The 17,749-nt window shown below is 41.4% G+C and overlaps 1 protein-coding gene across 1 annotated transcript in view; it reads left to right on the top strand.

The window, feature by feature from the left end:
• The window catches only part of btbd11b (BTB (POZ) domain containing 11b), a 65,174-nt gene continuing 47,425 nt past the window's right edge, over window positions 1–17,749 (top strand). Inside the window, exon 1 of the mRNA XM_039615682.1 lies at window positions 1–1,183. Within this exon, the coding sequence (XP_039471616.1) occupies window positions 331–1,183 (853 nt within the window). The 5' untranslated portion in view covers window positions 1–330. The remainder of the gene's footprint in view (window positions 1,184–17,749) is intronic.

Below are 17,749 nucleotides of genomic sequence, written 5' to 3'. Positions count from 1 at the left end.
GGTTTTTTTATCGATCCAATTAAAACACTTTGCTGATTCTTCCCGAGAGTCCATTGGTTGACAGCTGCGCTCGGTTTTCTCAGGTCCCGCCTTCATCTGTCAGCCTCTGCGCTTGAACGGCACTGTGTGACTGTTGATGCACTGTAGGGAGATACTACTCTTAACTTTATGCCTGCATGGACAGTTCCAAAAGAAAGCAAAAGAAAAGGAAAAGAATAAAAGATTTCAGTTGACAAGCTCGTGGATGGTGCTTGTGTATCCACACTGCTTCTTCGTCGGTATTTTTCCCCACTTTTTCCAAGCCCTCTTTTTACAGTATGAAGCGCAGTTATGGCAAGGAGTAGCAAGTCAGTAGCAAGGACCCTGGAGGATTTGACGCTAGACTCGGGTTATGGTGGAGCCGCCGACTCCTTCAGGTCTTCCAGTGCGTCGCTGTGCTGCTCAGAGGCACATGGAGGGAATTACTGGCATTTAACCGACTCGATGCACAGTCGACACAACAGTCTGGACACTGTTAACACGGTCCTGGTCGAAGACGCCGAGATCCTGGAGTGCACCGGGCAATGCGCTAAACTACCCGAGCTTGAGGATGTGCCGTGGAGCCTCGGGGAAGTGGCGAGCGCTCTGAGCAAGGACGAGGAGATGAGCCTGCCGACACCACAGCAGGACGTCCTGCACAGGCTCTCGGTTCTGGTCAGCCGGGCCCTGGTCAGGGTCGCCAAGGAGGCGCAGCGCTTGAGTTTGCGCTACGCCAAATGTACCAAATATGAGATCCAAAGTGCCATAAAGATGGTCCTGGCGTGGACCGTGTCGATGAACTGCATCAGCGGGGGCCTCAGTGCGTTGTCACTGTACAATATGAGCACAGAGGACGACAAGTTCACCCGCGGCAAGTCGGCGCGATGCGGACTCATCTTTAACGTGGGGAAGTTCTTCAGGTGGATGGTCGATAGCAGGGTAGCAGTCAGGATCCATGAGCACGCGGCGATCTACCTGGCCGCGTGCATGGAAAACCTCTTCCGCGATGTGTACGCGCGGGTGCTGCGCAGTGCGCTGCTGGAGCGGGATAACGGGATACCCAAGTTTACCGTGGAGACCCTGGAGCAGGCCGTTAACAGTGATGCAGAGATATGGGGCTCTTTGCAACCCTGGCAACACCTGATCTGCGGGAAGAATGCAAATGGTAAGTTAAGGATAAAGCAGGTCACTTCAACAAGAACCCCCTCTCCACTTTGCATTCATATATGTACACATTTTAAATTATGTCACTTGCAGAGTTACTTCTCTCTCCTCACAGTAGGTTTTAAAATCAATAACAGACTGTACACATGTCAGAACATTGAAGATTTATATAAATAAGTAGGCTTCATTCTCTCAGATTCACTTTCTGCAGGATTCCTGCAGCTCCTGCCTCCTCAAAGAACTGTGAAACTTTAAATGACATGAGGAAGGGATTCCTGCAGCTAGAATAGTGCTTTCCAAGAGTGCATGCGCTGCAAGCAATTGAACACTGACCGAGTTGGTCTTCATGTGATCCCCTTTTGTCCAGATTGCCTCGTTTGTCCTCTGTGCAAAGTTAGACTGGAGCTGCTGTTCTCTCATATCCTTCTCATACTGTATGTGGCTGTTTTGTTCAAAATGGGTGAGCACAGCATCCCTGGGTTTAGTTATTCACTCTGAGGGCTTTCAGTAAAGGGGGCTGTGCCTGCAGTGATGCTATGCAGAGATGAGTTTCTGTTCTTTTGACCCAGAGGGAGGATATTTATTTTCTGGGTATAGCAGCTGATTCTATTACAGAGTACCCAGACTTTTCAAGTGTTAATAATACTTTTTGTCTGGTGTCTTTGAACATATCTGAATTCAAAGGACAAGTCTAATAGTATTCTGACTTCACTGCCTTTTAACCATCAATACATCGTAACCACTCTAAGACATTCTTGCCCCTGTTTTGATGGATGTTGTAAAAGCGCTGCTGTGACTCCTCTTGCAACAGGTTTACGTAATAAAAAAGGCCCTGGGGACGTATGTGCTGTTGTGCATTATTCAGAGTGATGCAAATAAAACTGAGTTATAGAAAGAGAGGGAGAATGAGAGACAGAGAGAGAAAGTTAGAAAGACTCTGTGACTGTATTGATGAATCACCCACAGAAGAGAATAGTACTTCATTTTACTGTGCCTCGTGTTTTAAGTGCATGTCAGTTGGTTTGCAATTTCCTTGCTTATTTGTTCACAGTAGTACAGGATTGTAGTTATTTAGTGAGACTCGTTTAGAGACAGGTGACAAATTAAAAGCGCTATACAAATACAGGCCATTTACCATTTACCATTTACTAGAAAAACAAAGTACCTTAGTATGGTGTAAGGCCACCATGTGCCACAAGAACAGCTTCACCGTACCTGGTTCTCCAGTTTTCTTGGAACTCTGCTTTAGGACTGAAACATCATTCTTCCACCATTCCCTCATTTGGTGTTTTGATTATCTAACGTGTTTAGAATCTTCCATAAATGTTCAGTTGTATGGTTATGAGGTGACTGCAAAGGCCATAGCAAACGATTCACGTTTTCATACTCATCAAACCATTCGATGACCCTATGTGATCTATGGATAGGGGCGCTATCATCCTGGAAAAGAGCGCTCACCTTAAAGATAATTTTCGGTGTAGGGGTCAAGCATTCAGGCCTGCCACACACGCTCTCACTCACTTGTCAAGAACACAATGAAGGATAATTCATCTGGATGTGGCCACATCTCTGTAGACCAGTGCCTAAGCTTTTTTTGCACCACTGAACTGTCAAATGTGCATTCATCTTTGTAATGAGAGGTTTATACACTGCAACCCATCTAATATCCCTCTATGTAATTGTCGGGGCTGTTCTCACTGACAGTCTGATCACGTCCTGCACACATATTCTCAGTCACCTGAGGAAGAGATCTTCTGCTTTCATTCTGCTACACATCACAAGCATCATGTTTATCACATATGTTCTATGTTCAACTCTAATTACTGATGTCTTTCTGATAGATGTAATGCAGACTGAATTTCTTAATGAAACTCTAGCCAGTTGGGTATTGTTTGTGTCTCCTGCCATCTGTGCCCCCTCTTAAAGTCCCTTAGTTTTTTTTTCTTATGCTATCTTGACACAGAATCAGCAGTGCTCAGCAGTATTATACATGCTACATTGCATGATTGGATGATAATTGCTTAATTGTACCATGTAGTGCACCTGCGTGGAAGCATCTGCATTTTTGCTGTGTTTATCTACCGGTACTCATTTATAAAAGCTTTTTTGTATAGCGTGTGCATTTATTCGTAGTGATTGCAACACACACTGAACGTACACATGCAATAATGCCAGAATCGCCACATACAATTAAAAGTACCACAATAGAACGTCAGAATTTAGCATATGAAGACAAAGTGCACAGTACTAAATACAAGGATTCACTCAGTAGGCACACTCAGGCCACTTAGCATGCGGTGAGGCTCCAGCTGTGGAAGAGGTGTGATGAGTGCTGACCGGTGTATCGGATAAGTGAATTGGATAAGATGCAAATAAAATATCTGGAGCATATGGAATATTGACATAAAGCTCAAGGCTAGGAAAATAACGTAGTGAATGAAATCATGCAATACAGTGTAATATAGCATTTAGTTACAGGGTTAGGTAGTAATTATTAAACCACTAGCATAAAAATAAACATCAAAACACTAAAAATCAATATTTTAGATATGAATGTTTGAAAGGGTTTACAGCTTTACAGAGCTTATTGGTTCACCTATCTTTATTAGTGCCATTTTTTGTCAGTTTTCAGAAAGTTTCTAGAACTTTGATTGCACTCCACCGGCCTTAACACCTCAGCAGATACATGTTAGTGACAAGCTAATGAACACAGTGAATCATTTAACAGCTACAGAGAGGAAAAAAACAATCTATAGCTTAATGAATTTTTAGAGGCAAAAGCAGTTTTAAAAGGAGAGTAAGAGTACACCTACAATGAGGAGGTGGCAGGAAATTTGACTCCAAAATGAAGACGTATTTCTGTATCACAAGATAAGAACTTGTTAGAGAACAGTTGCCTAAGAGGTGATACCGAGTTCATCCCTTACCACATTTTCTGTTCTAATGGCAAGACCTGTAAACCTTAAAGCATCCTACAGAGACAGAGAAAGCTGAAACACAACATCATTTGTTTTCTTCCTACTAAAACCAAACAGCCATCCAGTCTGAGGGTGGTTTGACCTTACTGGAGTCGCTGCCTGCCAAACTGAACTTCTGTATCGCTCTATCCATTCTGTCTGTCTTACTCAGCCAAGTGGGAGTAATTTAGGTGATTTATCCATATTATGCTAAAGCTAGTGACCCAGCTTCTTGAAGAGGGCTTTATGAATATCTTTATTGCATCTCTTGAGCCAAAGCTTATTTCCATTTCTTTGTTGTCACAAATTCAATAAGGTGTTTTCCTTTTTTTAACATTTAGGTTCAAATACCTTAATAATTTGAAAAGTCATTTTTAGAAGGGGGCTTCAATTTCACAGCAGCATATAAAAGCTTATTTCCATTTCTTTGTTGTCTTTACAAATTCAATAAGGTGTTTTCCCTCGGGTTTTTAACATTTAGGTTCAAATACCTTAATAATTTGAAAAGTCATGTTTTAGATCTGCTGGGGCTTCAATTTCACAGCAGCATATACCAAAAGCTCACCCTCCACATTTTGCTTTCTCTGCAGCCCCGATATATGAAAGGCCTGCTTGACATCTATATAGTCAGTCCGGTTTTAAACGGGTCATTCTCCATTATCTAAAATCTCATATATATATACATATCTATATATATGAAAAAAAATTTTCACTAGCCAGCCCCTCGGGTGGTCTATCCTTCAAGCTCGGGTCCTCTACCAGAGGCCTGGGAGCTTGAGGGTCTCTGCGCAGTATCTTAGCTTTTCATGGGGACTGCGCTCTTCTGGACAGAGATCTCCGATATTGTTCCTGGGATCGGTTGGAGCCGCCAGCCTAGCTTGGGAGTCACCGCAGTGACCTAGTGACTTGCCTGACCCTCTCCGATTACCACTGGGACCACTGTTAGCCTCCTCCTTCCACATCTTCTCGAGCTCTTCTCTGAGCCCTTGGTATCTTTGTTTCTCAAGCTTCTCGTGTTCCTTCTTTCTGATGTTGCAGAGATCTGTTCCTGGATCAGTGTTGGAGCCACTCATTCTGAACCGCTACATCTATCACTACAGCCGTCTTCTTCTGTTTGTCTACCACCGCTATGTCCAGTTGGTTAGCCACCACCAGTTTGTCCGTCTGTATCTGGAAGTTCCACACGATCTCAGCTCGGTCATTCTTCACCATCCTTGGGGGCGTCTCCCATTTTGACCTCGGGACGTCCAGGAACAGCTAAGATACTGTGCAGGGCCCTCAAGCTCCCAGGCCCAGGCTTCTGCTAGAGAACTCAAACATATATGTACACATATTCATCGAGATCTCAGGGCCTCCTCTCACCATGTGTGGCTGTGTGTTATTTGCATTTGCAGGTGGGTGTTGGGTTTCCCTGCTTCAGCTGTGGTATCCTGTCAGAACAGGAAACTATTCTATATGGTGGGATATTTCTTATGGCTCCCACTAGAGCTAGGACACAGTGATTCTTTGATTACCTTAATGACGTGTGCATGTCAGAAAATGTCTAGTGGAACGTGATATCCACCGCGCAGGGATATCTTCCACCCTGGGGACCAGTTTGTAACCACACTTTATGTGTGAGATGACTTTCAAGTCTGGGCAAATCTTATTTGGTTTTTCAAAGGAAAATTTCACCCTAAAGACATTTAAACAGTTGTTGTTAATGCACCTTGATATACTTGATCTGCTTTATTTGTATATTAGTGGCATTTCTCTTACTCTTACTCAAATAATTATTAATGGCATACAAACTGGACCAAGTATTCATAACCTCATGGCTAAATAGCAACAGCAGCTTTTTGTGTTTGAAAGGGGCTACTCTTTACTGTGTTTATATAAATGTCTTTAAGGTCATTTCTTTGGTTTAATGGGTGGCAACTGTCAATGCTGTGGAAATAGAGTAGTCGAGCAATTACAGCCGACAATGAAACAGATTTTAGTGCAAAGCAGAAAACAATGCAAGAGTACTGTGCTTATTTTATAGATTTCCAGTAACCCGACTTCAAAAACGGTAATAGGTGATAACATTAGGGGTGTTGTCTTACAGCTGAATCTACTTCTACTTTATAAGCATGATTATGTAATTGATTAATAACAAACAGACTTTTTATACATTCAGCTAATGATTACTTAATGATCTTAACAGATGGAAAAAGACAGAACATCTTCTTATGGTTAGTATATAGAGTAACCAGAGATGCAAAATGATGTAACATTGGATTTATCAACAGAAATTCAATGCAGCAACACCTTGCATCTTTGTGGAAGTGTTGCCAGGTGCTTGGGAAATACAACACTCTTGAGAGGTAATTTGAGATCTTTTGAACAACAGGCGTGCTGCTCTGTGGTATTGTTCTGTATTCATCCCTACTTTTTCTTCCATGATTAAAAAAAAAACAAAAAACCTTTGTACTAACCAATGCACACTGTTTTTAATCACACCAAAAATAATACAACTTTCACAGTAGGGTATGCTGGAAAAATGTGTGAAATCACCAACTGAAAAGACAGAAAAAAGGGGTGTACAAAAAAAGTAAATTACGGCACTGAAGCACACCCCTTGGAGAGCATTCTGCCATTACATTGTGAAGTGCATAACAGAGGTGGGGGTTTCCTTTTAAAGTCTTAACAGCAGACCCTTCACTTAAAATTTAACATTTACATTTGCAAAATTTTGGTCATCACGCGAGACAAGCAGCTGTCCAGTCGCTGAGTCTACAGTATGTGTGCTGTTGTAACAAGAATGCTTTATTGCCGTACGTTCAGATGTTTTAATTACGTTGGATCTCACTGCTGAAGTGCAAGAGCACTGGTCCAGCTACATTCCAGGTTTTTTGTTTCTTATTCACTTGCTGGTGTTGTTGTGCGAGGCTGGTGCCTGGTGCACATGTGTGTGTGGCGAAGGCAGGGAGACAGGAATGACTGCGGTTAGCAGCCGTACCACTCTGTACTGGTGGAGACCAGTCCCCATTATGTCTGGAAGTAAGATATAATATATCTGTACTAGGGAAACCCTGACACAGCAGCATAGACTTGGTCATGTAAGGCAGCAACAGACACTGGCAAGGATTGAAACACACGCTCAAAGAGCCACACATGGCCAGGGGTAGATCTGGTTTTAATTGCAAGTTTTTGGGAGGGAAGGAGGAATGCTGATGTGACATGGTGTCTGGCACAATGAAGGGGAGCTTCAGCCAAGTTAGCTTCAGTTGATTAAGAGGAGACAAGTGATAAAATGTAGTTAATTCTGTACCCAGCTGGCGGTGCCTGCAATGGGCTGTGCATCATTTTTTTTGTTCTTTAGCAGCCATCCTTTTTTCTTATGCACTTCACTGGATTGTTTAAACTTTCCATTGCCCGTGCATGCGTGTGTGTGTGTGTGTGTGTGTGTGTGTGTGTGTGTGTGTGTGTGTGTGTGTGTGTGTGTGTGTGTGTGTGTGTGTGTGCGCGCATACATATGTGTGTTGGTACATTCGGCTGGTGGGCCGCCATTAAAGTCAGTCACTGCACACTGAAAAGGAGACACAAAAAATAATCGTAATAGTGTTAATGTTGTCCCCTATGACTTTTCAATGATGAATTGATGAAACTGCGCCTTGTTATTGTTATTTTTTTCTGGAGAACAAGAGCAGAACAGAACAATACAATCTCCTCCAAAATAATCAATATTTATGAAAAATCACTTCAAGGGTAAAACCCCCTGAGCCACTGAGTGATGTCATCTAAGAAAACACTACCGGAGCTGAGGCAGCATTGACTAATTTAGCTCATATTTATGCTTGACCTTTCATACCAAAAAGAGATTTACTCCATTACGGCCCTGGCAGTGTTAACCCAGAAAGTGTGCACTTATTGCTATAAACTCACTCAGCATAATGTTTTTAGTTTCATGTTTACTGCCCATGCAAGAGCTATGCTATTTTTTCATGCCTGGATGACATTATCAAGGGAGCTTTAGCCGTTTTATTTCTGTCTTTGGGGTAAATTTGTTTCCCTCTGGACCAAATTGTCTGAGTGTTTTTTAGTAGGTTTTCCCAAAGCACAGATGGAAAGTTTACCTTTTGCAGTGTAGACACTAAAAATATGCCACTGCTGCACAAGAATAGTTTGATAATTACTCTGCATCCAGTAAAGCTGTGGCTAAGAATGAATTGTTCAAGATGTCGACTTTGGAAGAAAAGCAATGAGAGAGGAAGAGGCACAGATGGCAGGGATCAAAACAGGAAAATCCATAAGAGAAGCTGTGGGTGACAGATGAGACCTATACAAGCAATGTCTCCTTCTTATTATAGTAGGAAGAAAAGTCTGAGCAAACAAGTACCAGCAAGTGGATTAGCTAAGGTGAAGCATCAGTATCTATTACATTTTTTTTGCAGCTCTGAATTCCTTTTGTTGTATAGAGGGAAATGATCCTATTTAAGTAACATCCAGTCTGGCTGGAAAATATGAAGAAAATACTGGTAAACAAGCTTTGAACTTGTTTTCCCTCTTTGATGTGAGCCGAGCAAAACTCAAAGAAATTGTCTTGTCACTGGTAGAAAAAGTGATATGTGTGTTAAAGACAGCTGCATGTCAGGACATACCGGGGCATTTCCAGATTCACAGTTGGTGAACTGTGAGCCAAATTCCAAGATATTTACATAAACAGATTCATGCATGCATCTCACACACACAAATACACACATACAACACTTCCATCGTCTCCCATCAGATAAATGCTGCGATCAGCAGAGCGTGCTTTCGGCTAACATAATGCGCCATCCCGTGTTATGAGCAGCACCAGTAACGAGCCTCGCTGCGCTAATACATTTAGGTCTGTATCATCTAACCTGTTGTCGTTTGATCACAGTGAGACAAAGATGAGAGGCAGCAAATGTTGCAGATCATTTCATTGTGAGAAATCCATTTCCAGTGACAGGTAGCTTCCTCTAGATGGGTGTGGTTAATGTTTAGCTGATAATATTAAAGACAGTTCAGCCATGCAGAAAAAGTCAGTTAGTTTATTCGCTCAGAGGACCTAGTGACACCTGTTTAACAAATGCTTAGATGATTCCTTTGATTTAAACACACACACTCACAGATAAACACCCAGTTTTTCTGCTACCTCCCCCACTCATGACACTTTGTGTTGTTTCCCACTAAATGTCAGAACTGTAAATAAAGATGGAAAAAAATGGGACTGGTGTTTATTCTCTTTTGTCTTGGGAGTTAGATGAAAGCGTCACATAATAACAGAAAAGGAAAGGAGCTTTGCCTGCCTGTCTAAGGAAACCACATTCACATATTAGCAATTTTAAAGCTTGCTTAGTAACAAAAACTGTGTATTATTGTAGGGTCTACCTTATTAAATAAAGCACCTTGAGGCCACTGTTGTTGTGATTTGGTGTATATAAATAAAATTGAATTGAATGGAATAAAATAGGTTGGCTGTGTTTTCACTTATGCTTGACATTCCTAAGTTGCAGTCTGGATAGCAAAACAAACAAATGAACCAACATAAAACCACTTGTATCCTTTCAGAATAAATTATCTTATTGTATCCCCCAAAGTTTTCAGTGTCCTGAACATTTACTAGGGATTAGTCATAGTGGACACACTTTTGCGGTCACTGAGTCATTAGGGTAAAACTGTGAGTTTGATTTTAGAATTAGCATAATAACAGTATTCTGACCTTTGATAACAAAAAACTAAGCTGCAAAGTTGGAAATTTTCTGCTCCTGTGAAAGAGGAAATACACAGGACGCCACATGTTAGCAACACTGATGCTTGTTTTTATTTACATGTTAGCAACACTGATGCTTGTTTTTATTTACACTTTTTCATATATATAATTTTTAGCTTGAGTTTTGATTGGTCAGAACCAATTATAAAAACAAAGCAGGTATAATTCCACTGTAAAAGCACTGGATACAACTCAACAAGCCTTTTTCTGAACTGCAAGATTTGTTATGTAATATTTGAGGCCAAAGGGTCATATTGGATTATACTTTTTTCCCTTTGTTATCCATTTCTGTAACTTCGGTCTGTATTGGACTGATACTGAAAATTAGTTTTGAATCAGTACGTCACATGCGCACTCTGCTGGGTTAAACACTTTAAATACTGTAGACAGGTTCCACACTGATTTGCACCAGTTGTTGTGTAAGAACTGAACATTGCATGCTGATAGTAGTTTGGTATCAAAATGAAGTGGGACCCTTAAAATCTGAGGAAACAACCAAACCTGATTACATCAACCTCAAAATGTCCACTTTCAATCAACCTGCTTCACTGGCAGTACTTGTAAATCAGTGATTGTTTTTCTAGCATTTCTTAGACTTAAACTGCGATCACCTGCATGGGTCTTAATTCAGTTCAATTCAATTTTATTTATACAGCACCAAATTACAACAACAGTCATCTGAAGGCGGTTTATATTATAAGGTAAAGACCTAAAATAATAGAGAGAAAAGCCCAACAATAGAGAAGGATGCCTATCTTCTAATCTTCTATGAACAGATTAGGTAGGAATGTAACTTTCTGGGGAAATAACACGCTGGACTATATGTTTGCAACAAAACATCGTTTCAGCTTTGAAGCATGGTAGAGGGAGTTTAATGTTTTGTGGCTCTCTGTACCTTCAACAGTGCTTTCCAATTACTGGAGTAACTCGGAATTCCAACCAAATCAAGAAATTTTACTTAGGAGAGGTTAAACAGAATGACAAGACAATAATTAAAAGCACAGAAGTAAGTCAACAATAGAATGATTGTTAGTTTGATGTTGTGGAATAATCTGATCTTAATGCAGTTAATGACCTGAAGAACTCTTTAATCAAGCTGCTTATTGTCCTTGACGATATATTTCCCTTTTGTTTGTATTTTTCTTTGTATGTACTGACTCTATTGTACTTTTTAGTCATTTTTTAATGAAGTGTGTACAGTCGCCTTTGAGCAATGAAATGACTACAAGAGAGCTACATATTAGCTTAGTAGTCCTCAAACAGGCAGTAGATTTGCTGATACAGTACTGATTCTTTCTGCTGGACCAGTATCCTATTACCACCCATTTGAGCTCATACCATTGACCTTCAGAGTATGCGTGTGTCACTGCATATACTGTCAATGTATGCCTGTTTGCACAAAGTGAATGCACTGTTTCTCATTCTGGTTTCCTCTGTGAAATTGCCTCAATCATAGTAAATAGTAAAAGAGTTATCCAGCTGATTGTCCTAGGCCTAATCAAGATGTGAATGAACTGATGTCTTCTACTTGTCTGTCCTCACTTATTTCTCTGTCTTTTATCCTTTTGTCTCATTTATGCCTCGGCCCGATTTCTCATTCTCTCTGTTTTGCTTCTTCAATTTCCCCTGTCTGTTTCAGTCCAGCTTTCTCATTCAGTGCAGAGTTTGTGTGATAACAAATCACACAAACTCTGCCACTGCCTAGAAGGAGAACTGATGCCGAGCTGAGGTAACCTTGTCCCGTCCTACATATCTGGCAGGGCTCTTATAGTTCTGTCAATGTAGACATGGAAGGCCCCATTGGGGAGCCCGGGGTGAGCACACGCTACACATGCAGACATATGTGTCTGAACCGTGACAGATCTCCTCCAAATTGAACTGCAGTCTGTAACTATAGTCTGTACTGTGGAGTGGAGTGGATGGTGGTATGTGTTGGTGATGTAAGCAAATTGGAAAAGTGTCAGACATCAACAACAAAATAAGCTCCACACATACAGCACCAAACAGTTGGTTTTTGCTCGAAATGTGTTGAACATCTTTTTAGTCCTTCAGTCCAGCTGAATGAGTTTGCTCAACCCCCGACTGAACCAGCAACATGTGGTACAGATTACCACAGGAGAAGGTACATGTCGATTTTGCTCATGACATTTTTTATTACTAACATATGCTGGTTCCTGCTTTACTCCCACAGCATTGTCAAAGCGGATCAGAGACTGGCAGAACAACCACAGTGAAAAGACAGATGCCAACAGTGACTGTAATGTCTACTCTTTTCTAAAAAAAAAATGAAAGAAAGAAACACTGAAAGGCCACACTGTACCTTTTGTTATAGCCGGCATTAGCAGTGAATAGTACCTAAACCCATATGATAAATATAGCTGGGCACTAATGTGTCTAAGTCAGAGTTCTGCGTATTGTAATCATCATTCCTCTAACTTTCCCGTGGATAAATTATTTTCATTGCCATGTTATGCTCCGCTAAACCCACTTCGTCCCATTTTCAAAAACTTTAGAGAAATTGGTAATTAATGACACACTTATGTAATGGCTACACATGAAGTAGATCTTTCAGAAATGTCTGTGACAAATGGATTTAGACAAAGACTTCAAGTAAAATACTGCGAAAGGGTTAAATATCATTTTTTAACCCCTTTTTGACAGCCTCTTTGCAGTTCAGCTTTATGTCTTCTTAGCCATATAAAACAGTGCAACACAAGACAATTTGTGTTTATACACTCACCAAATTATTATCTTTTACAATACGCACTCACGTGAGAAACTATAAATATGTCTTTGGGTTAGAGTCAGTTTAAAGCAGCTGTTGATTGTGTCGTTTAATACTGCCTACTTCCCAGTTAAGGAGTTCAGTGTAATAGAATTCATTGTGAACTTATCGACAAAGTGTAGAAACACTTTCAGACGATACTCAGCTCATTTTCCCTGCACCACTAATTACGTCATTGCTCACAGCTAAAACCTGACAGAACATCTGCTAAAAAAAATTAATGTGGCATGCTTTTTTTATTATACTGAGTGTGTTTTCTCCATTAATTCTGCGCCATGGTTTTTCCTTTGTTGAAATACATGATGGTATGTATTCATATATTAATAACATTTATTATTTGGACAAAAAGTATTGGGCCACATCTCTTAATCTCTCACTTCAGTTGTTTTCGGTCCCATAGCCAAAGTTGTATAAAATCAAGCACCTGGCTATGCACTTTACAAACATTTGGGAAAGAATGAGTCGTTCTAAAGAGCTCATTTAATTCAAGTGTGGTGCTCTAAAAGGACGCATGCACAAGTCAGTCTGTGAAATGTATTTCCTCCTGGTATTGTTGCAAAATGTTTAGAAACCACAGCAACTCAGCCACAAAGTGGCAGACCATCTAAAATCACAGAGCATGGGCAAGTAGTGCGTAAAAGTTGCCAGCATGGCTAAGTCAATAACTACAGAGTTACAAGCTTCCTCTGGCATTAACATAGCGCCAAAACTGTGCACCAGGAGCTTCATGGTTTCTATGTCTGAACAGCTCCTTAATGTGTAATGTGTGGGTGGCCCACTACTTTTGTCAGAATATTGTATTTGGTTAGCATCCAGTAGTTTTCATCAAGCATTGTGGGATACTTTGACTCCACTATCCACGGGGCATGCAGTCAGTTCAAGTAAGGCAAGCTGCTTTGAGCTGTTTAATCTCTACACAAATTAATAAAAATTAAAAGGTATAATGACAGGACAAAGTGTCTGACACAGTTGATGTCTTGTTTCAGTAAAAAGCTGTATAAAGGATAGTGTTTAAGTTTTAATAATACTGTAAATACTGCAGGTTAGCACTGTTCTCATAATCTGATGTTCAGGAATGAGCTAGTTAGAATGCACTTAAACACCATAATAACAACAATGGCGTTTCTGAGGTGCTGCTACAATCAGCTGTTGCTGCTTTTCAAACACAGTGTCTTGGCATGAAGCTTTAAACTTGCAAGTCATATAACTTGTTTCAGTGCAAAATACTGAAACATTTAAAGTAAACAGACATTTTTGTTAAGAGGGTTTTTGACCACCTTTAATAATTAAAACTAATTTCTGGCAAACACCCACACTGCTGCCACAGTACAATAGTGATAAAAAGCCACCAAAATGAGTCAACTTCATTATTATACTCTGTTGTTTTAGCTTAGCTGTTGTCGCTTGTTGGACAGACAGAGGTTGGGTGCAGTATCTGACTCACGGGATAGAAAGGAGTAAAGAGGATGACACGATGCTGCTGAGACAGGTGTGTCTGTCAGTTTTATACCTAGCATGATGTTGTACCAGCTCTGATGCACACATTCACACATATGACTAGAAGTCTGTTTTACTTTTACTGACTAGAAGGCTGTTTCCTTTCAGATTATCTCCAAACCTAATGAAAAATGCATGGATTGGGGAATTTTCACAATTTCCAAGAATCACATGACTATTTTGTATTTGAGCATCTGGAATTGAATCATCTTTGATGCCTCAGAGTTAAAGTATCTACACTTTCTTACTCATCTCATTTTGTAGCTGGAGGCTTCTGTTTTCTTATGGGAAATATCCCGAATGTGATAATTCAAACATTTTTTCATCCTCCGCTGGAAGAAATATGACATGGTTTATCCTGTATCTGATTACGAACATAAGACCTTTGTCATTGGGGTTGAAGGAGATTCATGCACCAGTTGCACCATTAGTTAGATCCCCATATACCGTCCCAAACACAAGTCTTCAATACAAGGTGTACACGAATGGAGGAATGTAGCCCCAAAGAGTTTTGAAATAAGGCTTACTGGCATACAAAGGCCCACCTCAGAAAATTTCAAAATCAGACTCCTTCTTCTTCCAGGATATAAATTATTGATGGTCTCCAGGCGATGATGACTGCAAAACCGATTTCTGCTGGTGTAACCTTTTGCACACCTGCAGAACATATTGTGAATGAAGTGATAACTTCAGCCTGCTGCACTAGCACAAAGACCCCAAGCATAATTTATTTTCAAGCGTGTGCTGTGTACTTTGTGAGATCATACAGCGCTATTGAAGAGAGGGGGGAAGGAAGAGTAGCAGATAGAGGGCAGGGTATAAAAACACTGGGACCAAGGGCTCGAAAACAGAAGACTGCACATTTTGTATGTCAGATGACAGAGGGCTGAGTCGAGATCTGAAGTGAACTATTAGGGCTGACACTGCTGGCAGGGAAAGCTGCATCCATCCAATTTCGTCTCTTGCTTGCCTGTCAGTGGCTTGAACCAAGCAGTCTAAGCGCCATCAAAAACAGCGCAGCCACAGTGACAGTATAGTCCAGCACTCGAAAAAGATGCATGACAACTACTCAGAGAGGGAGGCAGGAGCTGCAGCAGTACAATGAACTACTGATGAATGGAGTTATTCAAAAGGAGACAGTTGGACGTATAAGAGGATGTCCTTTTATGTACCAGCTGTAATAACAACACAGCAAAGATTTGATGTTTATGTTTTTAATCTCAAACACGCTCCTACTGATAATGACCCCTAATTAGTAGGCTTCATATTCTATCAGTCCGTGTTTCTGCCTCACATTATGATACTGAGATCAAAACTGTGATACAGATAGAATAGAATAGAATAGAATAGAATAGAATAGAATAGAATTCAACTTTATTGTCATTGCACATGTCACAGGTACAGGGCAACGAAATGCAGTTTGCATCCATCCAGAAAGTGCTTCAGTCGTGATATAGGTATATTACAATATAAATTAGCAATAATAGAGATGTGTAAGTATATTACAGAAATGGGTCTATTATGGTATGTTATAATGTACACAGTGTGAAGTATGTTATGAATATTCTATAACTATAAGTATGTACAGGCTGTAGTGAGTACAAGCTATGAACAGGATATAAATATGAAATAAAAACTATACAGAAATCTGAGATATACAGTTATACAGAATGTGAACTATGTAAGTTATAAACAGTTGTGGGATTAAAAATTATCGTATGTACAGAATGATTATCTACACAGAACTATACAGTAGTGGTAAAGTGCTAGTGGTTGTGGGTGTGTGTATGTTCAGTCCATGAGTTTAACGTGGGTCAGATGTCAGGAGGCAGAGTTCAGGAGTCTGACAGCTGTGGGGAAGAAGCTGTTCCGGTACCTGGTGGTCTTAGTCCGGAGGCTCCTGTAGCGCCTCCCAGAGGGCAGGAGGGTGAAGAGTCCATGTGATGGGTGACTGGGGTCTCTGATGATTTTCCCAGCCCTTTTCAGACACCGCTTCCTGTAGATGTCCTTTATGGCAGGAAATGGTGCTCCGGCGATGCGCTGGGCAGTTTTCACGACCCTCTGCAACGCCCTTCGGTCTGAGGCAGAGCAGTTTCCGCACCAGACTGTTATACAGTTGGTCAGGATGCTCTCGATGGTGCAGCGGTAGAAGTTCACCAGGATGTCTGAGGACAGGTGGTTCTTCCTCAGAGTCCTCAAGAAGAAGAGGCGCTGGTGAGCCTTCTTGACCAGCTTGGAGCAGTTGGTCGTCCAGGTGAGATCTCGGAGATGTGGACTCCCAGGAACTTGAAGCTGCTCACACGCCCACAGCCGCCCCTTAATGTGGATGGGTGGATGTGGGTCAGCATTCCTCCTGTAGTCCACGATGAGCTCCTTAGTCTTCTCGGTGTTAAGCAGCAGGTTGTTTGTGTCGCACCACTCAGCCAGACGATCCACCTCCTCCCTGTAGGCGGCCTCGTCGTTGTCACTGATGAGGCCAATCACCGTGGTGTCATCTGCAAACTTAATGATGGTGTTGGAACCATCAGCAGGTCTGCAGTCGTGGGTGAAGAGGGAGTAGAGGAAAGGGCTCATCACACAGCCCTGTGGTACACCGGTATTCATTGTGATTGTTGATGAGCAGTGGTTATCCAGCCGGACATGTTGGGGGCGGTTGGTCAAGAAGTCCAGTAACCATTTGCAGATGAGGGAACTGATGCCCAGGTCTGTCAGTTTCCTGATGAGTTGTGAGGGGTGGATTGTGTTGAATGCTGAACTGAAGTCTATAAACAGCATTCTGGCGTAGGTGTTGTTGTTGTCCAGGTGTGAGAGGACAGAGTGCAGTGCGATGGAGACCGCATCCTCTGTGCTCCTGTTCTGGCGGTATGCAAATTGGTGGGGGTCCAGGGTGGGGGAGACAGGATTTGAAGTGTGCTAAGACCAGCTGCTCTAAGCACTTAGTGATGATGGGGTGAGGGCTACTGGGCGGTAGTCATTGAGGCTAGATGGGTTGGAGTTTTTGGGTATCGGGACGATGGAGGTGGATTTGAAGCAGGCCGGTACCACAGCGTGGGCCAAGGACAGATTGAATATGTCTGTGAGCACTCCTGCAAGCTGTCCGCAGTATCGTATCTTGGCTCCATTTTTCTGTACCGTGATGCCCATGTAGAGATGTTAATGCTTTGGGATGGTGAAATGGTAATAATCTCTCTGGCAGCAAGTGAACTGGAATTGCTCTAAAGTAATAGAGATAATTTTTTGTTCATGATCCAATCATAACGGAGTGATCAGGCCTGTGGTAAAATTTGTAATCCATTCCTTCTAAAGAAAAAAATGAGGGATGAACTAAACCATGGTTTTGGAAAATTGTTACACCCCTAATCTGTGCTGCTCCTTTGCACTTTATAAATCGCCTGGTGTATACATTGAGTGCCTTACATAATTACATTGCATTTCTGTGCAGAAGTGAGATAAACTTAACAGCACTACCAAATAATTTCTTTAAGCACCAGTGTTGTCTGGGTCTTTTTTATCTTGATGATGCGCTCTCACACCCAAACGCTCAGCACAGTTTTAAGTTTTAAGGCA

The sequence above is a fragment of the Oreochromis aureus genome, linkage group 7 (genome assembly GCF_013358895.1).
Source record: "Oreochromis aureus strain Israel breed Guangdong linkage group 7, ZZ_aureus, whole genome shotgun sequence".
NCBI lineage: Eukaryota > Metazoa > Chordata > Actinopteri > Cichliformes > Cichlidae > Oreochromis > Oreochromis aureus.
This window is presented reverse-complemented; position numbering and strand designations above follow the sequence as displayed.